This window comes from Aquarana catesbeiana, linkage group LG01 (genome assembly GCF_042186555.1).
Source record: "Aquarana catesbeiana isolate 2022-GZ linkage group LG01, ASM4218655v1, whole genome shotgun sequence".
NCBI classification, from domain to species: Eukaryota; Metazoa; Chordata; class Amphibia; order Anura; family Ranidae; genus Aquarana; species Aquarana catesbeiana.
In genome coordinates, this window is record NC_133324.1 from 418,697,202 (window position 1) to 418,723,040 (window position 25,839).

At 42.2% G+C, this 25,839-nt stretch overlaps 1 protein-coding gene across 7 annotated transcripts in view; it reads right to left on the reverse strand.

The window, feature by feature from the left end:
• Nucleotides 1-25,839, reverse strand: part of MPDZ (multiple PDZ domain crumbs cell polarity complex component) — a 250,904-nt gene that overhangs the window by 159,427 nt on the left and 65,638 nt on the right. For all 7 annotated transcript variants that reach the window (XM_073635501.1, XM_073635527.1, XM_073635485.1 and 4 more), the window contains exons 9-15: nt 24,705-24,819; nt 22,558-22,646; nt 8,645-8,834; nt 7,591-7,677; nt 6,727-6,803; nt 3,647-3,793; nt 2,100-2,270 (exon numbers count right to left, since the gene is read on the reverse strand). In XM_073635501.1, coding sequence (XP_073491602.1) covers nt 2,100-2,270; nt 3,647-3,793; nt 6,727-6,803; nt 7,591-7,677; nt 8,645-8,834; nt 22,558-22,646; nt 24,705-24,819 — 876 coding nt within the window. The remainder of the gene's footprint in view (nt 1-2,099; nt 2,271-3,646; nt 3,794-6,726; nt 6,804-7,590; nt 7,678-8,644; nt 8,835-22,557; nt 22,647-24,704; nt 24,820-25,839) is intronic.

Consider the following 25,839-nt stretch of genomic DNA (forward strand, 5'->3'; position numbering starts at 1 on the left):
GATTAGGAGAGCCACATACCTGTCTATATAAGACCTTACAGCTCACAGTGCATGTCAGAGCAAAAGAGAATCATGAGGTCAAAGGAACTGCCTGAAGAGCTCAGAGACAGAATTGTGGCAAGTCACAGATCTGGCCAAGGTTACAAAAAAATTTCTGCTGCACTTAAGGTTAGAGCACAGTGGCCTCCATAATCCTTAAATGGAAGACATTTGGGACGACCAGAATCCTTCCTAGAGCTGACCTTCTGGCCAAACTGAGCTATCAGGGGAGAAGAGCCTTGGTGAGAGAGGTTAAGAAGAACCGAAAGATCACTGTGGCTGAGCTCCAGAGATGCAGCCGGGAAATGGGAGAAAGTTGTAGAAAGTCAACCATCACTGCAGCCCTCCACCAGTCGGGGCTTTATGGCAGAGTGGCCCGACGGAAGCCTCTCCTCAGTGCAAGACACATGAAAGCCCGCATGGAGTTTGCTAAAAAAACACCTGAATGACTCCTATGGTGAGAAATAAGATTCTCTGGTCTGATGAGACCAAGATAGAACTTTTTGGCCTTAATTCTAAGCGGTATGTGTGGAGAAAACCAGGCACTGCTCATCACCTGTCCAATACAGTCCCAACAGTGAAGCAAGGTGGTGGCAGCATTATGCTGTGAGGGTGTTTTTCAGCTGCAGGGACAGGACGACTGGTTGCAATCGAGGGAAAGATGAATGCGGCCAAGTACAGGGATATCCTGGACGAAAACCTTCTCTAGAGTGCTCAGGACCTCAGACTGGGCCGAAGGTTTACCTTCCAACAAGACAATGACCCTCAGCACACAGCTAAAATAACGAAGGAGTGGCTTCACAACAACTCCGTGACTGTTCTTGAATGGCCCTGCCAGAGCCCTGACTTAAACCCAATTGAGCATCTCTGGAGAGACCTAAAAATGGCTGTCCACCAACATTTACCATCCATCCTGACAGAACTGGAGAGGATCTGCAAGGAGGAATGGCAGCGGATCCCCAAATCCAGGTGTGAAAAACTTGTTGCACCTTTCCCAAAAAGACTCATGGCTGTATTAGATTAAAAGGGTGCTTCTACTAAATACTGAGCAAAGGGTCTGAATACTTAGGACCATGTGATATTTTATTTTTTAATAAATCTGCAAAAAATGTCAACAATTCTGTGTTTTTCTGTCAATATGGGGTGCTGTGTGTACATTAATGAGGGAAAAAAAACGAACAAATGATTTTAGCAAATGGCTGCAATATAAAAAAGAGTGAAAATTTTGTATACAGTCCCCCCACCCATATATACAGTCCCCCCCCCATGCACCATGCATATATACAGTCCCCCCGCCCCATACATCATCCATACATACAATCCCGCCCATATATACAGTTTTCCCCCCAATTATACAGCCTCCCCTATGCACCATCCATATATACAGTCCCCTCCCCATCCATATATACAGTCCCTCCATATATACAGTTCTCCCCCTCCATACACCATCCATATATACAGTCCCCCCCATCCATCCATATATACAGCCCCCCCATATATACAGTCCTGTCCCCCCCCATACCATTCATATATACAGTTTATACCCCCACATATACCATCCATATATACTGTTCTCACTGGGTGACACCGTCCACTGCCCTACTAACACCATCCACTGCTCTGCTGACACCATCCACTGATCTACTGGCTGACAGTGTCCACTTTTAAGGTAGGCTATTTTCATATTTTAACTGACATTTCTTTTATTAATTGAATCATATTTTATGGGTATACTAAGGCTTTTGTTTTATTTAACCGTGTCCCTTTAAGTCCCCCCCCCACTGTTAATGCAATTTGGCCACAGACACTGTTCACCGTAGGGCACCTCATTACTACTCTCTCTGGATAACCCAAGGTATTTTACAATCCTATAGCGTGTACTACAAAAAAAATTGGCGTGCGCTGCAAAAGTGTTCGGGTTTGGCTTGAAGAAAAGGTGGCAACCCTAGTTAGAGCCAATATATGCTCCACTCCTGGTACTTTCACCAAGTAGAGCTTTAATTAAAAGAGATTTCAATGCATAATATATTAAACATTCTAAAAAGTAATTTAATAAATACCTTTTCAATCAGATGGATGTCATTCTCTGAAATGCACTGTTCATCATCATTACAGGGGCTATTAAGCTGCTGGACTGGCCTACAGCACACCATAGTTACATCAATTGGCAGTTCCTTCAAGATATTTACCACATCTTTATGACTCTGACCAAGTAGCGAGACCTCATTTACCTTAAAGAAGTTAAATAGACCACCTTACATTAATATAAATGCATAGTACACAAAGCAACTTGGACAGGAAAATAAAGAATTGTTCCACTTTAACCCGAATCTGAAGAACTACTTCAGATGTACATCAAGATGTATTAATACTCACAAAGTCTAACATGAAACCTAGACTAACACTAATATATTAAGTCCAAAATTTACTTTAAAAATCCCCACATCTTTAGCCTCATCACTTACCTGTAATGAAGTATGCCCCAAGTTGCGCGGGTAGCTGGATCCTGGAGAAATCTTCAAAGCAGGGATATCTGTCGCCTTCCTTTCTCTGAACTTCTGGAACAGCTTTGGGTCTTCAGAGAGAGCAGCAGTAAAGATGATTCAAAGGGGACACACCCCCTCCTTCCTTCTTGTCCATTGAGAAAAGTTATTTAATTGATTACAGTGCCTGTTACAGTATCTGGGAATATTCTCTTCCTCGTTCACAGATCGTGTTACGGGAAATTAAACAAATGGGAGGACGTTTCTCAACGGAGAAGGGGCAAATCCTCATTTGACTACTATTCTTCCGGAAGATCCAAAGCTGTTAGTCATCGGAGCACCGGAAGTTCAAAGCTAGGAAGAGGACAGCAAAGTGAAGATTTCTCCGGGATCCAACTGCCTGCATGTTGTGGGTAATGTTTCATTACAGGTAAGTGATGCCACTAAAGTTGTAGATAATTTTTTTCTAACCGTCAACTTTAATACTGAATTCGCAGCCACTAAATTTTATGTTCCCCTGTAAAAGAAACAAAACAGCAAGCATGCTAAAGTAGTGTATAAGCAAATAAAGTATTTTGTTATTCACCAACAAAAGCAAAAAACTTCAGCTATTATACATCTCTAGATTTAAATTATTTCCATGTTAAATGAAAGTATATCTGTACATCAGACCATTTTGTATAGCACATTGGAAACACATTTATTTTGCTAGCAACATAGGGACTCTTGTCCTTTGTGTATGTTGCCTGATGAGACTAAATCTGGTCACACTTTATGATTTGGGTAGCACATGAATCTGTTGAAACAGTCGTTTCAATTAAAATGCAGTAAAGTTGACTCTTGCTATACGTAGTTGTTAGTAAATGTAAAACATACTGTACAATTAGATTGTAGTATGTGTGAGCAGTTGTCCTTTCAGCCAAAATTGCATTCCACAGATTGCCATTACTGCAAAATAAGAGAGGTACAGTTCCGGTTTTACCCGCAGGGGAAAACTAAGGTCATATGTCAGATAATACTGACATATCTGCACTAAGTCATGACAAACGACAAACACTTGGTACACATATTTAGCTGTTTGTAACTATTTGTATATGTGCATTGCTAATTCAAGTAGATCTTACTTCCAGCAATTCATCCCCGCTGTAAAGTTTTCCGCTGCGACCAACTGGTCCTTCGGGTAATATAGATCTCAGGAAATGATGGCCTTCAGAAACTTCCAGACTTATCCCTAATCCACTGCTTTCACTAAACTTGCTAACCTGTGCAACCTTAAAAAAAAGAAAAAAAAAGAAAAAAAAAGCAATGCACAGAATTCTCTAACTTTATTTAGCACAGGTATCAGTAAAAGTTGTAATAACTAGATTGAATATATGTAAGGGTTCATGTTTCCATGACAACTTTATAGGTTGTGCTGTGTTTTGAATGTATTCCAACTGTCATCCCTGCAATGAAGAGATAACAGAGAAGGAATATATAGAATAGCAGAGGTAAAAAAAATAAAATAATGTTGACATAATATTATATGCTATATTTTTCTAAAATACAATTTAAAGTGATACAAACTGTATATATACACACAGTTGTTTTGGAACACAAAGAAAACATGAATAAATTGTGTACACAGGGTATTGCAGTGGGTATGCACAGGACCAAAGCAGTGCTAAGGGGCAGAAAAGAATAGTGCTATGCTGAAATATATTGGCGATTATAAATTAATCACATCACCGAATAACATAATGTAGCTTGTATATGGCTTGAAAATGCTGAGCAAACAATTGTAAAGTCACTGGCAAATACAAGTCACTGCAATACAACAAGAATGCCTAATGTAAAATAAAAGGCCAGTGTAGGTAGGCTATGGTTCCAATATACACTTCACGCTATTATTTTCCATGTTGACTAGAGTGTAATCTAACTGGAAAACTGGTAAATAGAGAAAAAACTTCTGTCAACTTTTTCCCCCAATCCCTCCATACTTTACTAACCTTCTCTTTCCCCGTTTCACAGAAAAAACAGTGACACCCCTAATATCACACCAGCATTCCCCTAAAAATAATACGTACAAAGAATAGGATAGCAGGACAGGGCAGGGCATAATTCTTGTGTTTAATGTCTTGTTCGTACTAACTCACACAGCATTCTACCACGTAGGCAGATGTTAGGCTACTTTCACACTGGGGTGGCAGGTCTGTTAGAGGTAAAACGCCGCTAGTTTTAGCGCCGATTTTCAGCTGCTAGCAGGGCGCTTTTAACCCCTACTAGCGGCCGAAGAAGGGGTTAATAGTGCCCCTGTTGCGGCGCTTCCTAAGTGCTTTTCAGGAGCTTTGGAAGCAATGCCCACTCATTACAATGGGCAGGGGCGGTGTAGGAGCGGTGTATACACCGCTCCTACACTGCCCAAAAGACTTTTTTTCCCGTCTCGCAAGTGCACAGCCCCAGTGTGAAAGCACTCGGGCTTTCACACTGGGGAGGCATGACAGGCAGTTTTCAAGCACTTTACAGCACTTTAGAGCTAAAGCATCTGAAAACTGCCTCAGTGTGAAAGTACCCTTAGTGTATGGCCTGGCTAGCAATAATTAAATGTATTAGTAGAAATTGCTCAGGTATCTTAGCTGTTTATTCCATGCTCCCAAAAACCTTTATAACTGAGCCCTGGTTCACATCAGTGCAATTTGTCATGCGATTTGACAGTTCAAAATCGCATGACAAGTTGCACCCCATTTACGGCAATGGTACCATTAAAATTGTTGCAACTCAAGGTTCCTACACTACTTTTCTGAGATTTCATTGCGACTTGCATTGACTTCTGTTAAATGAAGTCACAAGCCGCTAGAAAATCGCACATCAAAAGCACACTGATCTGTGGCGTTAAAATTGTGCTGAAGTATCGCAACTTTACACCTGGACTGGTGTGAACAAGGGCTGAAAAACCCAGGGGGTTGTGCTCACCTTCATTAACGTTTGCGATTCTTTTGGTGAACACCATGTTTTTCAGAACTACAGGTCTTACAGGTCCATCGGCTATAGTTGCTGACAGTAATCATTGTATTCAGATGGTTGGGAAACCTCTTGCTGTCAGAATACAATAGTGCAGTGGAAGGGACTCCTTCATCAACACTGACTGCGTTGATGGGGATTCAAGCCATTTTCTTTCCTGCAACCTGTGGTTGCAGGAAAGAAAATTGTATCATGTATGGCTTGCTTCAGTGAAACTCACTGTGTGACCTTGCTAATCTCTTCTTCTTCTTAACAAGTTGTGATACATTAGCAGCAGGTCCAGACACTGCAAATGACAGGCTGACATCTCTCCACCCTTCATTCTCAGGGAGAACCCTGCGCAGCTGCTTAGAATCCATGCATGCAATCACATACTAAACCATTCAAAAAAGCTGGCCAATAACAGCGCAGAGATGTAAGCACAACTATAGTGGGGGACAGCTCTGGTTTACAGTGGGTGGGGTACCATCATCCCTAATGATTAGACAAAAGAGAACCCTCTGGTGGACCATTTATACGTTTATGTGATATTTTCTTTTGACCCTCTCAGATTGGCCCTTGACCTTTGAGTGTCCCCCTGCAAACCTCAGATTATCGTGGTACCCTCCAGCTCCAGCCCTCTTAGGGGAGCTTTTGTCTGTGCAAACACCTGGGTTTGGGTCTATCGGGTCCTGTAGTGGGCTTGTAGCAGGAGAGAAACACCAGTGCATTTTGGTGACCCTTCCATCTTGGTTTTAAGTACAGTGGCATACGAACTGATGCAACCTATATAATTGGGTAGGTTAAGTACCATGTATATAAATGTATTTCCTATAAAAATGTATTTCCTATAAACACTTCTGTATTTCTGTGTATTTACATTTACATCTACATTTACCTTTCAGACAAACTTTTGTATTTTAGACACCTCTGAAGAAGATTCATGGAAACACGTTAGTTGTCCTCAGTTGTATGAGCTCCTTGTACCTTTATCTTACATATTTGCATGATGTTCGGTTTGTCCCATTAGTTTTTACCTTTTTGTACCGATAAATATTATATTCTTATACATATACATTAGACATTTATTTCAGTGCCTTTATAGTTCCACTCCTAGAGGGTTCTCCTTTGTCTATGCACAACTATAGATCAAGGTAAACTGTACCATTAGAAGCATACACTAAACCATAGTAAAATGAAAGATTACATTTAAGGACAAACATACCACAACTTCATAATTTGCTCCCATAATTCTTTGCCACTTATTCCTAAGTACATCTTCATCAACGGGTAGATATTCTTCTAGAGAATGAAATAAAATTGCCATTTTAAATTCTTCACCCAATACTGGAATCCCTAAATTCAGCTACAAGCCCATGAAAAGACAACACTCACATTACATAAGAGTACTGGCTATCTGTCCACGCTAATGTTGACATGTTAAGGCTCTCAAAGCAAGGCCATGTTACAGAGATGTATTTGAAAGTCACACACATTGAGGATTTATCTGATAAAATGTAATAGGTCTGTGGGGTTAAAATCATAGAAGTAATTTATTTTATTCACAAAAAATAATGCATTGCTAACTATTCCTTTAAACAATCTAATTGCTATTCCAGTGGGGATTACTTTTGTTTATGAAGGTCTCCCCACTATCATTAAAAACATTTCTTCTTGCATCCCATAAAACGACCATATGATGCAAATGCAGCAGTTTTTCATCATTGAAATTACTGCCAGCGATTCTTTTGAAAAAAGCGCTCAGTTTTTTTACCTTCATTCTCTTTTCAAAAACAGCATGCAGAGAAAAAAAGCAGAATTTGAACCATATTGTTCTTTACTTTAAAGCACAGAGAATTAACAGCAGCATATGCATTTTTAAAAAAAAGGCTCCAAAAAAAAAACACAGGTCAATTTTCTTTTTTTTTTTTTTTTTTAATACATTCTTTAAATAAATGAAAACTGTCAGATGCCACAATATAGTTGGATAGAAGATCTGAGGGACAGCTGGCCTACTCTACCACTGACAGATTGATGCAGTATGCCTTTCCCACACACAGTCCATGTAACACACTATGGAAACCAGTACCTGTTTGTATGCCTTTTCCTTTTGAAGTAGGCTGTGCAACATCGCTACTGCTCAGTGATGACAGTGGCTGAATTTTCTTAACGCTTTCTGAAAAAAACAAAGTGAATATTTAGAAATGCACATTACCTAGCTTTTACACACATCTGAACATAAACTATTTACTAGGAGGTCAGAAATAATTCTGTGGATTTTTTTCAGTCACTGACTGGGAACAGGTCTGCAAATAAGAACTGATGACTTTACTGATCTGCAAACTTGTCTTTTGACACTGACTCAAAAAGTCTGAAAGTTAGTGAATCAGCATTATGGCCAGATAACAAGCATCTCTAAAAGGAAGTCAGCAATCACAGCCTACATCAAGTATTTTTTCTACAATCCTAAGGCTCCTTTCACAGGAGCGGTCTGATTGGGTCTGCCTGTCCCTCTATGGAGCGGTGAATGTAAACGCACTTGAGTCAGTTTACACCTGTCTATCTCCGATCTGGTAAAACAAAACGGTAGGGAAGTCGGTCTCCTCCATCTGGCCAGATAAGAGGGCAGTTGGGTGTAAACGGACAGCCGGTCCATTTACATCTAACTGTCCATCCATAGAGCAGAGCAGGCTGTGTCCATGTCCACACGGCATAAGCTCTTATTCTCATGTTTGCGTTTGGCTGCAGGAGAGTCCCGCAGTCAGAATAAAATGTCCTGGGGAGAGGATTCTTCCATCCACCTTGGTTGTGTGGATGGAAAAGACAGATAGCCCGCTGGCTGAACAAAAAATTATGAACTGTCTATGGCCAGTTTAGGTGCCCTTGAACAAGCATGTGCATATCTTGTGTCCTGAAACCTGATATGCATATACTTGCCCCAGGTCGGTCAGAGCTTCAGTGCCTTCACTTGCAAAAAAACAAGATATATATGCTTTAGTAAACTGGCTTTTTATATACAAAACACTGCAAAAATCAGTTATAATGTACACACAGTAAATTTAACGGATCTGTTTAATACAGTGAGAGATCAGTGAACTAAAAACAGGAATGAAGTAAATGATTAGTATAATGTTGACATTTACCATGACCATCTTCTTCATTTTGCACAGTCATAGCTAGGTCAGTTGTTTTTGTAGATTCCTCAGATGGATGAGGAATGACTTCCGTTTTTTGACCTCTCCTTATTAACGTCAGATGGACAGTTTGTCCTGTGTGACGTAACACTTCCACTGCTTGCTGGTTGGTGTAACCCTGAAGATTAGTCCCATCAACCTAAATAAATTAAATACAGTAAGAAAATAGAATATAAACAATATTAGATTTAATTATTATTAAAATGCAGCAGAATAGTCAAATATCACTGAAGAATCGCAACACAACAACAACAAGGGTAATTAAATGGATCTTTTTTTTTTAAATGTAAGGTTGTGAACCTAACCCTGTGGTAATATTTTTTGTTTAGATGAATGTGTTAGGCAAAATACTGCAAAAAGGCACAAGGATTACGGAGATGGTTCATAGGGTAAGCAAGAGAGAAGTATAGTTACTTCGAGGAACTGGTCAGAATTCATTCTTCCTTGATTTGACCATGCAAACGTGAAGTTCAACTGCTGTGTCTACTTGCTTTTTAAAACATGAAAAATGTCCTCAACATGTTACTGCAATGCATTAATGTAAATGAGAAATTAATAATGAATGTTTTACACAGAATTTTTTTCCTGAATGTGCTGCAATGTAATATATTAATAAAAGCAAATGTATGATTATACCTCAGTCTTAAAGAAAAATAATACGGAGAGCATATAAACAAACACGGGGGAGCCTCAGTGGACTCCAAGAAAAAGATTTTATGGTGAGTACAAAATCCTATTTTCCTTCTAGTCCATTGATAGACATTCAAAAGAGGGAGGGCAACATAGCCACAAAGGCTAACAGGCCCATTCAAAAGCCAACACAAAACTATAGACTACCTGCAGCTGAAAAACTGCATCAGACGAGGCCTAAATATGCAACTGGTAGAACTTAGACACTGAAAAAAAAGACCAGGTGGCAGCCTAGCAAACTGAAAAATTGCATAATGCTGAAAAGATCATGAAGCGCTCAAAAGATCTGGTAGAGTGCACCGTGGCAGGAAATGGTGGAACCTGATTCTTTAGACTATATGTTTAGACTAGCGGTCACCAACCAGTGGTGGGACACACAGCCATAGTAGTAACTATATGGGTTATATAGGCCACCTTTAGGTGATGGACACTGGCATACCCTAGACAGGAAGTTTACTCCCTATATAACCCCTCCCCTTACCAGGAGTAACACTGTTTTTGTAGCAAAGGATCTGGTAGAGTGCACCGTGGCAGGAAATGGTGGAACCTGATTCTTTAGACTATATGTTTAGACTAGCGGTCACCAACCAGTGGTGGGACACACAGCCATAGTAGTAACTATATGGGTTATATAGGCCACCTTTAGGTGATGGACACTGGCATACCCTAGACAGGAAGTTTACTCCCTATATAACCCCTCCCCTTACCAGGAGTACCACTGTTTTTGTAGCAAAGCAATACACATGTACACCAGAAAGAGGGGGGGACCTCTGTGTCCCATGATGTACTCCAAAAAAAGGATTTTACAGGTAAGCTGTTATAAAAAAACCTACTTTCTTTATCGTACATCACGGGACACAGAGCCATAGTAGTAACTATATGGGATGTCCCAGAGCAATGCTATCTGAGGAGAGGGAGACACAAACAAAAGTAGGGTGACATCAGACCTGAGGACCTATACTGCTGCCTGCAGCACACTGAGCCCAAAGGCACTATCCTCCTATCTTTTTACATCCACCTGATAGAATCTGGTGAAAGTATGGATTGAAGACCAAGTTGCAGCCTTGCAGTTTTGAGCCATGGAGGCTTGGTGATGCGCTGCCCACGAAGCACTAACAGCCCTGGTGGAGTGCGCTTTGATTTGAAAAGGTGGATTTTTCCCTTTCAAACTGTAAGCTTGAACAATTACTTGCCGAATCCACTTAGAAATAGTAGATTTTGATGCTGCCTGTCCTTTCCTAGAACCTTCAGGCAACACAAACAAAACATCAGTTTTTCGATTCTGAGCAGTCGCTTTAAAATAAACCTTGACTGCTCTCACTACATCAAGAGCATGTAGCGACTTTTCTTCCGTAGAACAGGCTTCTGGAAAAAATGAAGGTAGAACAATATCTTGGTTTAGATGAAAACGTGACACCACCTTCGGCAGAAAGCTAGGATGAGGACGCAATACCACCTTATCCTTGTGAATAATTAAATATATTAAATATAATTAAATAGAGGGGAAGCCTTGGTAACCAGTGGGGGATAGGGTCCCAGGAGCCTTCATAAAGGTGTCTTGAACATGGCAGCGGAGGTGAGACCCGGGCTGCCTGGTTACCAAGGCGTCCCCTCTATTGCCGGTGGGCAATACAAGCTGGTTTGACCCATATAGCGTATGCTATCTTGGGTTCAAACCCTCCGGTAAGCCTCCATTCACTTTGGTTGTGGTATCTTCACATTTATATGCAAGCGACACCTTTTGTGAAGGCTCTCAAGATCCCATCTTTCGTTGGTCATCAAGGCTTTCTCTTCATTGTCGGTGGGCAATACAAGCTGGTTTGACCCATTGAGCATATGCTGTTTTGGGTTCAAACTTTCTGGTAGGCCTCTATTCACTTCGGTGGCGGTTTTTCCACATTTTTTACTTGTTTTCACATATGGTGATCAAGATGGTCTCACGTATAAATAGACTGTGATTCATTATTACATATGATGGACTTTTAAAAAGACACCAGAGACTTTCTAAAAATACAATTTTTAATCTTTGTTTCTTATTATTTGTTTAGCGCTACACCTTGTTACACCTATTGTTTAGTACAAAAATTTCTATTTGTTGTGTTAGCCGCTTACACCACTGAGTAGGAGCAAAGTTATCCTTGTTCCTTGCACATGCGGAAAGAGCGGATATTCAGGAATCGGTTTCGATCTTTGAGATCTACAATGGGTCTGACATCTCCGTTTGGTTTTGGCACCATGAAACCACTATGATCACTTTTTGAGACAAAAGTCGATCTAATGCTTTGTGGACGTTTTTTTTTTAATCAATAATTTTTATTAATTTTACATAGTATACATTGTACAATTGAACATTGTACGTCGTGCATGACGTAAAAGTGGACAATGCATTGAAAACAGCTCCACATTGGGTAGAGTAAAACTTTGTCCATACACAATGAATTAATGCATTGAGTACATAATAACCAGTATCTCTAGTAACGGTATACTGTAGTCGTTGCTGATCCACTTCACTAGTGTGACACCCCAAGTGGGATCACTAGAGTCACAGGAGTGAAGTGGACCATCTGTGTTAGTGCATTCCAAAAAAAGAAGAAAGAAAATGTTCTGGAAGGTTGTTAGTTGAAAATATACATGTAAACATACTCTATTCATAGTATTGCTCGGTCAAGAGGAAGGGGTTTTAATGCAGTAACTTAGACGTGAATTGCGCAGCCTCTAGTCCAGGTGGTCCATGGTTGCCAGCTGGATTGTATTTTTTTATAATGGTTTGTGTCAGAAGCAGATGTGTGCTCATAACTGTAGTGTAATGATACCAAATCTACGACTTGGGTTAGGGTTAAGGATGTGTCTGACTTCCAGTGTCTAGCTATGTTAAGTTTAGCTGCCATCAGGATGTGGGTGGTCACTATTCTAAAGGGGTGAGGAAGGTCCTCAATAGTAAGATTCAGGATCGCAAGTGCTGGGGAGGGGGGAGTTTTGATGTGTGTAATGTTTGAGATTAGCTGGAAAATACTATCCCAGTACGTTTTAAGAAGGTGGCATGACCAGAAGATATGGAGAAGATCTCCTGGGGATGAGTTGCATCTCCAGCAGATATTGGGGACTTGAGGATTAATAGACGTGATTCTGGCTGGGGTCATGTACCAACGCAGAGAGATTTTTTGCGCCAGTTCCCAAAGGGCCGCGCATTTCGTGGCCTTGTACGTGGATTTGAATGCTTGATGCCATTGATTGTCTGTGAATTCGTGATTCAGATCTATTTCCCATTTCTTGTGAGGCTTTAGTTTGGTGAAGGTATGTTTTTGGTGTAGGGAGTTGTAGAAGTATGAGATTCCTCTGAGATTTGTGTTAGGGTTGGTGAGGCTTTGTGGACGTTTGACCTAAGGAAACAAGGAGACGGGAACTTTCAGAACTCTAGTTTGTATCCTAGAGCTATTGTGGAGACCACCCATCTGTCTCGAAACTCTTCCTGCCAGACCCTAGAGAACTGCAGAAGACTTCCCCCCCACTCGAGCGAGCGGGGCACCCCTTCATAAAGAGGCTTTAGTATTCTGTCTTGTAGGTTTCCTGTCCCAGGACTTCTTTTGACCCTGTAGAGGGGGGTATACAGGATTTTTATCTCGACTGGTTTCGCGGTCAAAACCGCTTCTTCAGGAGGAACAGGTCTACAAGACAATTGAAAATCTTTAATTCGTAAACAATTTAGAAGGTATGCAGCAAACATAAGTAATCACAAAATAGCATAATACAGAGGTAATAAAATTGAGGACTGGCTCACCCACTCAGGCAGGTTCAATGGAATAGCAGGACCCAACACAAATCCCCCCACGGCGGACACGGGGGATTATGAGCAGACTCTAGGTTGATAGATGGTAGAAAATATATACATCATTATGATAAGGAAGCTGAGATGTGGGGGGGAGTGCACACCCGGGTGAGAAGGAAGCTAGAATAGGGGGTGACGGGAGAGAGAGGGAGCAGTAGAAGGGGAAAAAAGGGGGGGGGAAGGTGGGGAGGGGGAAAAGGGGAGGGGGGGAAGAAGAGGGGGGGGGAGGGAGGGAGAGATGGGTAGGTAGTGGGAAGGGGTGGGACAGGTCGGGAAGGGGGGGAAAAGGGGGGGGGGAGAGAAGGGGGGAAAAGGAGGGGAAAGGGAGGGGGGAGGGAGGAAAAGGGGGGGGGGCAGAGGGGAGAAGAGGGGAATGAATGGACCGGAAAGGCACGCAAAGCTTGAGGAGGCTTTAGTGAACCCAAACAAGAAGTGGGCTTTCCAGCTAAGTTAAGGGTAACTTGAATGTGGAGCGGACCATTTCAGTAAGAGATTGCACTAGCAATTTCTCAGATTGTGAAGCTGAAGAAGGTTTATCCACACATGACCCCTTGAGTCATCAGCCTCTTCATGATCCCCTGAGGGGAATTCATAGTCTCCCTCCCACTGTACCTCTGTTTGAGGGTTCTGGGTGGTAGAAGGGACCTATCGTGTTTTCTCCCATTCTGGGAAGATGCAATTAAAGCCGTTAACCTTTCTTCCAATCCCACCAAGGCTGAGGAAAAAAACCTCCTCAGTAATATAGACAGGGGCTGCAATGTTGGAAACAGTAGCAACACCTGCCAAACCCGATGGCTCATTCTGAGCAGCACATTAGGCGTTCTTCAGGGGAGGATGGTGTTGCAGAGGCAAGACCGGGGTCCTCAGAGCCCGAGGGTGACACCTTTGGGTTCTTTTTTGGGGTGTTTGCACCTCCTCTTCTGCCAACCATAGTACCAAGCACAATGCAGAGGTACTGACAGGAAAATGCACCCACTGCTGAGCAAATAGTCCAGCAACTGCCGCTCCTATTAATCTCAGTCTGATGCTAAGTAAACGTGCCTGGGGAATGCCTGTGTCACCACACTCACATGCTCATATTTGTTCTGTGTCCCCCCGTCAGCTACGTGCAGCCTGCAAACTTTGCACTTATAGCCTACATAGTCCTCCGTGTGGACGTTGAAGCACGTCGATGCCGTATTAAGCCACGCCCCCCTCCTCCTCCGTCTTCCTACCGCCCCCCCACTCTTTTCAAAATAGATTGTTTCCCGCGCGTGTGGCCTCCGATCCGACTGGAAAGGAATGTGGGGGGGGGGTGGAGAGGGGGAGAGCCGAAGCTTGTCTGAGGAGAGGACGGAGAAGGAAGAAACACCGTCTACAGCGGTGTAAGAGGGAGCGGAGCAGCATACCGCCGACCGTTCCGGGCTCCCTCTGCCTCCTGAAGAGCGGAGCCCAGGTGGGGGATGTCTTCTGAAGAAAACCCCTCACCAACATCTTACCAGTTGCTCGGGACTGGAGGAAGCTTCTGCAGCTTCTGTGACACAGAGCGAGATCTGAGAAAGCATGGAACAGGTACGTGCTCTTGACAGCCCCCGGTGGCAACCTTCGGCATGACAACGTTCACTTAAAGGAGAAAACCCATAAGAATTAAAAAATTCCTTAGGAATCTCCACTTACCTTATCCTGCCACAGTATTCTGTGGTAAGCCAAACTGACCAAATCTTCACCCCTCACAGCGGGCTCCATTACAAAACCTTCAAGGACTGGGGCCCCTTTTTATCGGGGGTTCCACTCCCTTGGAACCAATTGCCTTCAGAAGTCACCAAATTAGTAAATAAAGTTCTCCTGTGTGTAATTTAATCTCAGTATAAATACAGCTGTTCTGTGAAGCCCTCAGAGGCTTGTTAGAGAATCTTAGTGAACAAACAGCATCATAAAGGCCAAGGAACACACCAGACAGGTCAGGGACAAATTTGTGGATAAGTTTAAAGCAGGGTTATAAAAAATATCCCAAGCTTTGGATATTTCACAGAGCACTGTTCAATCCATCATCCGAAAATGGAAAGAGTATGGCACAACTACAAACCTATCAAGACATGGCCGCCCACCTAAACTGACAGGCTGGGCAAGGAGAGAATTAATCAGAGAAGCAGCCAAGAGGCCCATGGTAACTCTGGAGGAGCTGGAGAGATCCACAGCTCAAGTGGGAGAATCTGTCCACAGGGCAACTATTAGTCGTGCACTCCACAATTCTGGCCTTGATGAAGAGTGGCAAGAAGAAAGCCACTGTTGAAAGAAAGTCATAAGAAGTCCGATTTGCAGTTTGCGAGAAGCCATGTGGGGTCACAGAAAACATGTGGAAGAAGGTGCTCTGCTCAGATAAGACCAAAATTGAACTTTTTGGCCTAAAAGCAAAACGCTATGTGTGGCGGAAAACTAACACTGCACATCACCCTGAACAAACCATCCCCACCGTGAAATATGATGGGCGCAGCATCATGTTGTGGGGACGCTTTTCTTCAGCAGGGACAGGGAAGCTGATCAAAGTTGATGGGGAGATGAAATCAAATACAGGGAAATCTTAGAAGAAAACCTGTAATGCCCTGTACACATGATAGGATTTTCCGACAACAAAATCCATGGGATTTTTTCCGACAGATGTTGGTTCAAACTTGTCTTGCATACACACGGTGACACAAAGTTGGTCGGAAATTCCGAACGTCAAGAACTCGGTGACGTACAACACGTACGATGAGCCGAGAAAAACGAAATTCAATAGCCAGTGCGGCTCTTCTGCTTGATTCCGAGCAAGCGTGGCACTTGTGCTTCGGAATTGTGTACACACGATCGGAATTTCCGACAACGAATTTTGTTGTCAGAAAATTTTATAGCCAGCTCTCAAACTTTGTGTGTCGAAAATTCCTATGGAAAATGTGTGATGGAGCCTACATGGTCGGAATTTCTGACAATAAGGTCCTATTACACATTTTAAATCGGAAAATCCTGTTGTGTGTACAGGGCATTAGAGTCTGCAAAAGACTTGAGGCTGGGGAGGAGGTTCACCTTCCAGCAGGACAACGACCCTAAACATACAGCCAGAGCTACAATGGAATGTTTTAGATCAAAGCATATTCATGTGTTAGAATGACCCAGTCAAAGTCCAGACCTAAATCCAATTAAGAATCTGTGGCAAGACTTGAAAATTGCTGTTCACAGACGCTCTGACAGAGCTCGAGCTATTTTACAAATAAGGCTTAATGCACACGAGACGCCGGTGCAAACTCTGCTGAACACGTTTTTAAAAGCTGAAACCGGTGTTTAGAAACGCCCATTTTGCTGCGTTTGCATGCCGCGTTTAGCCGCGTTTGCATCTAGAAGCGTCTGCAGAGCAGATAATGACATTTTGCGACCCAAATTTGGGGCCCCGTATGTCGGGGCCACTTGCTAGGCACCCCAAATGGAACGAGCATTACACCATATCCAAATTTGGGGGTCCTAGTGCCAAGTGGCCCCGAGATATGGGGCCCCAAAGTCGGGTCACAAAATGTCATTCTCTGCTGCAGAAAAATGCTTGACATTTTGCGACCCGATTTTGGGGCCCCATATCTCGTGGCCACTTGGCGCTAGGAATTTGGATATGTTGTAGTGCTAGTTCCCCTGTGTTAGCATACGAAATATGGGGTTCCTAGCACCAAGTGGCCCGAGATATGGGGCCCCAAATTCTGGTTGCAAAATGTCAAGCACTTTTCTGCAGTAGAGAATGACATTTTGTGACCCAACTTTGGGCCCACAGAGCTCGGGGCCACTTGGTGCTAGGAACCACAAATTTGGATATGTTGTAGTGCTAGTTCCACTGTGTTTGCGCATCAAATTTGGGGTTCCTAGCTTGGTGCGTTTAGCTGCATTTAGCCGCGTTTGGCATCAAACGTGGAAAACGTTTGCGTCCGAACCCTTTTTTTGCTTCTGGAAAAACTAGGTTAAACGCAACTGCCTAAAAACGCCAAAAAACGAGACTGTGTACATGGACACATAGGATAACACTGAATGAGTTCAGGGACAGGTGAAAAAAGCATCCAACTGCCTCTGAATGCGCGTTTAACAGCGTCTCGTGTGCATGAGGCCTAAGAATGGGCAAAAATTTCACTCTCGATGTGCAAAGCTGGTAGAGACATACCCAAAAAGTCTTGCAGCTGTAATTGCAGCGAAAGGTGGTTCTACAAGGTATTGACTCAGGGAGCTGAATACAAATGCACGCCACATTTTTCACATATTTGTAACAAATTTTGAAAACCATTTATCATTTTCCTTCCACTTTTATGTGCTACTTTGTATCAAATAAAACCCAATAAACTACATTTACGTTTTTGGCTGTAACATGACAAAATGTGGAAAATTTCAAGGGGTAGGAATACTTTTTCAAGACACTGTAGCTCAGTGGTTCCCAACTCCTGTCCTCAGGACCCACTAACAGGCCAGATTTTAAGTATTACGTTAGGGAGATGCAGACTAGAAAACGGCATTCACTGAGCAGCAAATTATATCACCTGTGATGTATTTCAGGTATCTTGCAAATCTGGCCTGTAAGTGGGCCCTGAGGACAGGAGTTGAGAACCACTGCTGTAGATGGACTAACAAACTGAAGCTGAAAACCAGCTAACACTTTAGAAGCAGTTACAGCAACGTTTTTTTTTTTCCTTTTGGGAAAGGGTTTTACATAAATGAATAATAGCTGAGCATGTAAGCCCTCCCTGTAAAAGGTAAAAAGTTTTGTCTCAAATCCCCTAACTACTACTTTGTCTGGACAGCTTGGTTTGTTAATGAAAGTTGAAATACAAACAGACCAACAGGCTGGATTACCAGGTGAAAATAAAGAAAAAAAAGCCTAAAAAAAAATAAACGCAACAAAATCAACCACCTCATCTAAGAATTGGTAAACTGCAATTCAATACATTTTTGGGGGGTTTAATACTCGCTTTAACTTGATAGACATCAATCTTTACTCAACCTATTAACTATAAACGCATACTGGTTTGAAATACAAATGCAATGGCGCATGCTGACATCCAGATTTTTTTGTTTTGCTTTCTAATAATCTTAGCTGATTTTCAAAATAAACAGCACAACCTCTTAAGGATATATTACACCATCTGTTCTGCTGTATAAATGTTCTGATTGACAGCAATGGGAAAAACATACTAGGCTTAAAGGCATACCACAAAATACATTTAACAATTCTACTACTTTACAACCAAATGATTTGTTTTCCATTCCATTAATTTAGGAAAAAGAATTCTAGCTGTGTAAATACATATCATTACATATTCATGAATAAAACTAGTGTGTACACGGTGGGGACGGAAAGTATTCAGAACCCCTTAAATTTTCCTCTCTTTGTTATATTGCAGCCATTTGCTAAAATCATTTAAGTTCATTTTTTTCTTCATTAATAATGTACACACAGCACCCCATATTGACAGAAAAACACAGAATGGTTGACATTTTTGCAGATTTATTAAAAAAGAAAAACTGAAATATCACATGGTCCAAAGTATTCAGACCCTTTGCTGTGACACTCATATATTTAACTCAGGTGCTGTCCATTTCTTCTGATCATTCTTGAGATAGTTCTACACCTTCATTTGAGTCCCGCTGTGTTTGATTATACTGATTGGACTTGGTTAGGAAAGCCACACACCTGTCTATATAAGACCTTACAGCTCACAGTGCATATCAGAGCAAATGAGAATCATGAGGTCAAAAGGAACTGCCTGAAGAGCTCAGAGACAGAGTTGTGGCAAGGCACAGATCTGGCCAAGGTGACAAAAAAATGTATGCTGCACTTAAGGTTCCTAAGAGCACAGTGGCCTCCATAATCCTTAAATGGAAGATGTTTGGGACGACCAGAACCCTTCCTAGAGCTGGCCGTCCGGCCAAACTGAGCTATCGGGGGAGAAGAGCCTTGGTGAGAGCGGTAAAAAAGAACCCAAAGATCACTGTATCTGAGCTCCAGAGATGCAGTCAGGAGATGGGAGAAAGTTGTAGAAAGTCAACCATCACTGCAGCCCTCCACCAGTCGGGGCTGTATGGCAGAGTGGCCCGATGGAAGCCTCTCCTCAGTGCAAGACACATGGAAAGCCCGCATGGAGTTTGCTAAAAAAACACCTGAAGGACTCCAAGATGGTGAGAAATAAGATTCTCTGGTCTGATGAGACCAAGATAGAACTTTTTGGCCTTAATTCTAAGCGGTATGTGTGGAGAAAACCAGGCACTGCTCATCACCTGTCCAATACAGTCCCAACAGTGAAGCATGGTGGTGGCAGCATCATGCTGCAAGGGTGTATTTCAGCTGCAGGGACAGGACGACTGGTTGCAATCGAGGGAAAAATGAATGCGGCCAAGTACAGGGATATCCTGGACGAAAACCTTCTCTAGAGTGCTCAGGACCTCAGACTGGGCCGAAGGTTTACCTTCCAACGAGACAATGACCCTAAGCACACAGCTAAAATAATGAAGGAGTGGCTTCACAACAACTCCGTGACTATTCTTGAATGGTCCAGCCAGAGCCCTGACTTAAACCCAATTGAGCATCTCTGGAGAGACCTAAAAATGTCTGTCCACCAACATTTACTATCCATCCTGACAGAACTGGAGAGGATCTGCAAGGAGGAATGGAGCACTGCTCATCATCTGTCCAATACAGTCCCAACAGTGAAGCATGGTGGTGGCAGCATCATGCTGTGAGGGTTTTTTTCAGCTGCAGGGACAGGACGACTGGTTGCAATCGAGGGAAAGATAAATGCGGCCAAGTACAGGGATATCCTGGACGAAAACCTTCTCCAGAGTGCTCAGGACCTCAGACTGGGCCGAAGGTTTACCTTCCAACAAGACAATGACCCTAAGCACACAGCTAAAATAACAAAGGAGTGGCTTCACAACAACTTCGTGACTGTTCTTGAATGGCCCAGCCAGAGCCCTGACTTAAAGCCAATTGAGCATCTCTGGAGAGACCTAAAAATGGCTGTCCACCAACGTTTACCATCCAACCTGACAGAACTCGAGAGGATCTGCAAGGAGGAATAGCAGAGGATACCCAAATCCAGGTGTGAAAAACTTGTTGTATCTTTCCCAAAAAAGACTCATGGCTATATTAGATCAAAAGGGTGCTTCTACTAAATACTGAGCAAAGGGTCTGAATACTTAGGACCATGTGATATTTCAGTTTTTCTTTTTTAATAAATCAATAAATGTCAACAATTCTGTGTTTTTCTGTCAATATGGGGTGCTGTGTGTGCATTAATGAGGAAAAAATGAACTTAAATGAGTTTAGCAAATGGCTGCGATATAACAAAGAGTGAAAAATTTAAGGGGGTCTGAATACTTTCCGTCCCCACTGTAATTGTTCACTGGATATGCCACATCCCCTTCTATCGAAGATGGCTCTCTAGATTGGCTGAGACTGCCATCTGGCTAGAGAGACATTCCAGTTCTTTGTAATAGCAATGATACTCTGTAGGTACACAAAGCTGACTTCTAGTTTATCCTTCAAAATTTCCACTCGCCTGCTTACATCTGGCGATTGGAAATTAGCTGAGGGTGAGTGTGGAGCACGAGCGGACTGGGCCGACAGTTTCCTGGCTGATCGCTTCTTGCAGAAGAGGTGCAGCCTTTTTTACAGGGCATCAGAGGAGCCTGGGAGGCAACTGCATCTTTGCTCCCCGGGCCGCACTGATGCCCTGTAAAGGCTCCACTACTTCTGCCAGAAGCGATCAGCAAGGAAAGTGTCAGAAGGAGAGCCAGCCGGATCACACAGAGTGGGGATCTCCCAGCATGGATATGAAACACCGGCTGCTGTCAAAGTCCCACCTCTTGAACCAGCTCCTATGATAGACAGCACACTGATCCAATGCCAGTCCAGGAGGCAGGACTTTATTTACAGCGGGCGGCAATAAATCTACAAGTGGGTTAGAGCGGGAGATCCCCGCTCTGTGTGACACGGACGGCAATCCTCCCGATTCCTCCCTGTGATCCCTGCTGCATTGATGGGCACTCATGAGGCTGCACTGATGGGCACTGAAGAGGTTGCACTGATGGGCACTGAAGAGGTTGCACTGATGGGCACTGAAGAGGTTGCATTTATGGGCAATTATGAGGTTGCACTTATGGGCAATGATGAGGTTGCACCGATGAGCACTAATAGGCTGCATTGATGGGCACTGATAAGCACTGCTGAGGCTGCACTGATAGGCACGTATGGGCACTGATAGACTGCATTGATGGGCAATGATAAGGCTGCACTGATGGGCAATAAGGCTGCACTGATGACCACAGATGAAGCGGCACGAATGGCCACTGATGAAGTAGCACTGATGAGGCTGCACTGATGGGCACTGATATGCTTTATGATAATATTGTTAAAGTTGTTGTTAATATTTATTTTTGTAACTTAATTCTGCACAAAACATTTAACAGTGTAATTTCATGAGATAATTTATGAGGTCATGTTTAGGGGCAGAATTAGGGGCGGGGCAACTGGTGGCGAGCAACTCTTATTAAGGCCTGGCTAGTAGCTCAGGACTTTAAATTTTGAGCCCTGTTCTAATATATACATTTAGTGACATTAAACTGGTGAGAATCTGTGACAAACAAAATCAGTATCATAGCTCTTTAGTGCACAACATGCTCTCACACTACTACTAAGCAAATGCAGGCCTGTGTTGCAATAAAAACACTTTCCTCTCTTTCAAAGCTATCAATTTTGCTGCACAGTTGAAATGTGTTTTAGTGGAAACAGAAGCCTTATTAACAGACATACAGCCTGATGCAAAACAGATGAAAGCACAATTCAGAACATTAACCAAAAAACATTTAGACAGCAGTCAGAGTACAGCTTTCATTAATATTCAAGGTCAAAACTATGCAGCGTTTTATGAATTCTGACTCACTCCTATACATTCAATTCTTTATTGCATAGCTGCTATATATTTCACATTACAGTGTGCTCTGTTAAGCATAGGCAAGTAGTTCTCCCTTTCCCGCAATTTCTGAATTTTGTGTGCACCCCATACTATCGATGCACAGTTATACTGACAATCTTTCATATATTATTTATATTATATTGATTGTGTGAATGAATGCAAGTATTCAGCTTCATCTTTTACAGGATGTTTTTTTTTTTTTTTTGCATTTCTCTACTGGTCAACAGAGTCATTTAAAATAAGATTAAGGAAAAAAAAAAAACACAAAAATGTTTTGAGTGAAATCAATCAGATCAATATGGCTTAAAGATTAAGGTAGGTATCAAAGAAACTCTGCAGTCAAACTGTCTGGAACATACTACATAAGAAAAAATAGACACTGGTCTACTTACAGCAATAATCTGGTCTCCGACATGAATCCTTCCATCTTGCTCCACAGCACTGCCTTTTGTAATACTTTTCACAAAAATACCAGAGGGCTCTGTTTTATATATAAAAAAAATATATATATATATATATATGGTATAAGGGTCCCTATACATCTAGAAGCATTTCAAAATTTCTCTTTTCTGTTCTATTCCTAAAAGATGAACAATCCTAGACAGTTTTTCATAGTAGTCAACATCTGCCTGAAGGTGTAGACAAGTCACAATCTAATAAAGCAATATTATTTACAGGTCCAACTGTCAGCAATTTGCAGTATTGCAGTGCAAGTGTACAATAAGAATACAGCAACAGCGAATTATGCTTTATGTTGAAACAGGGCTTAGTTTGACCAGTCAGGCACTTATAACAGCCTGTGTCTGATACATTCAGACACAGGCGTACTTTAAAGCAAATATAAGATGTTCCTGACTACCCATGGTGGCCTGTGTAGGAGGATATTTATGAAGAGTATTTACCATTGTGTAAAGACATTGGTTTAGTACTTATTCCCATTACACAGATTCTCATACTAGGGATAACATATGCTACGTCAGTTATATCAAAGACTCATTTCTGCCCTATGGTATTAGTGAGTACACTTCATATTCTCTTTTTGGCACATTACAAGCAATAGAAATGCCTGATTTGAGCATTTTACAAGCGTTTTTGTTGAGCATTTTCTGCTCAAACAGCAGGTCTCCACCCAAAATTCCCTCTCCCACTCTTCCCCCTAGTGCTTTTTTATTGGCTAAATAAAAACGTCTAAAGCTGTAAAACGCTTGTAATACACTTCTAAAAAGGCTCAAAAAAAAAAAAAATGCCAGTAAATTGCTACGCTCAGGTGTGAATGCAGCCTAGATTTTTTCCTGGAGTTCGTTAATGGGAAACAAACACACTTAAACCCTCAGGCCTCATGCACACTGGACGTTAACATAACGTTATAAAAAAAAAAAAAAAAAAACGGCAGTAGCTTTGCAGTAAGTTTTTCAACTTTTTTCAACGTTTTTGCAATAGTGTTTTTTTGCATTAACATTTTAGCCCTTTTTTTTTTTTTTTTTTTTACGAAGAAAATTTTTTTTCATTTTTTTTTTCAATGGATCAAAAACGTTAAAAAACGCCGGTGAGCGATGTTTTTCAGTGTTTATCGACGTTTATCAGCGTTAGATCGTTTTTACAGCTGAAAACGTCTCTCAGAACCCACTAGTTTTGGGTTTTTTTACTGCTCAAAGACGCCACTGCCCAAAACTGCTGATAACATGGACACATAGGATAACACGATGGAGAGTTTAATGAGTGTAGAAAAAAAAAAGTCTACAACCAAAAAAGCTGCTGTAAAAATGTCAAAAAACGTCCAATGTGCATGAGGCCTCAAGGTTATAGAGCTACCTTACAGGATTGGACACTGAGAAACTGTAGACCAACCCAGGGTATAACCCCTCCTTTTAAAAGCATGCCTTAATTTTGTGGCAAAGCAGTAACATGAGCATAATCATAATCATTGAGGATTTTATAAGCAGGCCTCGCCTGCTGTTTGTTGCATTGGATGTCTGGTCCAGGAGGGAATCCACTTCATTCAGAGGAGAGCTGGGTAAGATTACTTGCCATTTCAATTCTTACATGATATAATCCTTCAATCTATTGCCTTTTCTTCTTCCCCCTTCTTACTATTGGGGTGAGGTTTGGCAACTCATGCTGTATTGATTTTGTTTCAATCTTATAAACTTCCAGACTTTTTATACATTTTTTATAAATGAGCACATTTCCTCTGTTCTCAGCTGCATAGGAGCTGGGGGAGGAGAAGCAGCAGCACACTAAGCTTGCCAGTGAATGGCTGTGTAGTGGGGGCGTGTCAGGACAAGTCTGATAATTTGAGGAGAGTATACCGAGTTCCCAGCATAGCTAGAGAACTGACCACAGTGTGCTCTTCTGCTTAGTTTGGTCAGTTTTTAATAGGAAAGCAAGGGGACTAGCAGGAACACCAGGGATTTCACATAAAGGAAGCAATACAAAGAGAACAGGAGACTTTCTCACACAAGTACATGGTACAGCAGGCATATATGAAGTGTTCAGTTAAACACTTTAAGGCTACCAGTAATCTGCAGAATTTGGTTACCTGAACTTTTGTCGCCAACATAACCAGCAATAGTTATTCCCAAACCCTGAGCATTTTTACACAGCTTAACATCAAAACTTTCACCATCTGTATCTCTAGTCATTCCACCATTCACCTGGAAAAAAAGGACATCACACATGTAGATTTGAAGAATAGCCTTAGAGGAGCACAACAGTCATTATTAACAGAGTTCAGTAAAGAGCACAACTAAGGTATTGTATGATAGGTGGCATTAAAAGCAAAATAAATTTACAGTACAATGTGTATGTGAGGGTCATGTCTGTCTACAAAGATAGGAGACTTAGATATCTTTGCTTTTTGTCGGGCTGACCAAGTAATAAACCCAAGTTTTCTTTGTTCAAACATTTTAAATTTATTTTTACCTGGATATCATGCCAGTGCTACGCCCTGTTCTAGAGTGACAACGTTCATTTATCATACTGTATGTGTGGAGGAGCAGTTTTGTCACCCTAGGACAGGAAGTTCGTTACAACTACAGCACACATCTGGCTCTTCTCTTCTCTATAACATATGAAGGTGTTCTGTGGTCTATAAAGAGACCTGGGAAGTACGCTATAAGTGCAGTATAGGAAGTTATAAGCTGACAGACAGACCAAATGGGAGCAAAATGAGTAAAAATCATTTATGTTTGACATGCAAGAAAATCTGCAACATTCAGGACACTGATTAACATGAGCCCTAAATACCATGAATTCTTTTAAAGTGGAGTTCCACCCAAAAATGGAACTTCCACTTTTTGGATTCCCCCCCCTCCGGTGTCACATTTGGCACCTTTCAGGGGGGAGGAGGGAGCAGATACCTGTCTAATACATCACCGCGGCGCTTGCGGTGACCTACGCCACTTCCGTGCCTACACTCTCCTCCACTGCTGTATTCTGTGAGACACAGAACACAGCAGGGACCAGAGTGGACTTGCAGTGCGACTCGCGCATGCGCAGTAGGGAACCAGGAAGTGAAGCCACGCGGCTTCACTTCCTTATTCCCTTACCGAGGATGGCGGCGGCAGCAGCCGAGAGCCGAAGGACGGAACGGCTTCAGCTGCCGACATGCGGGCTCCCTGGGACAGGTAAGTGTCCATATATTAAAAGTCAGCAGCTGCAGTATTTGTAGCTGC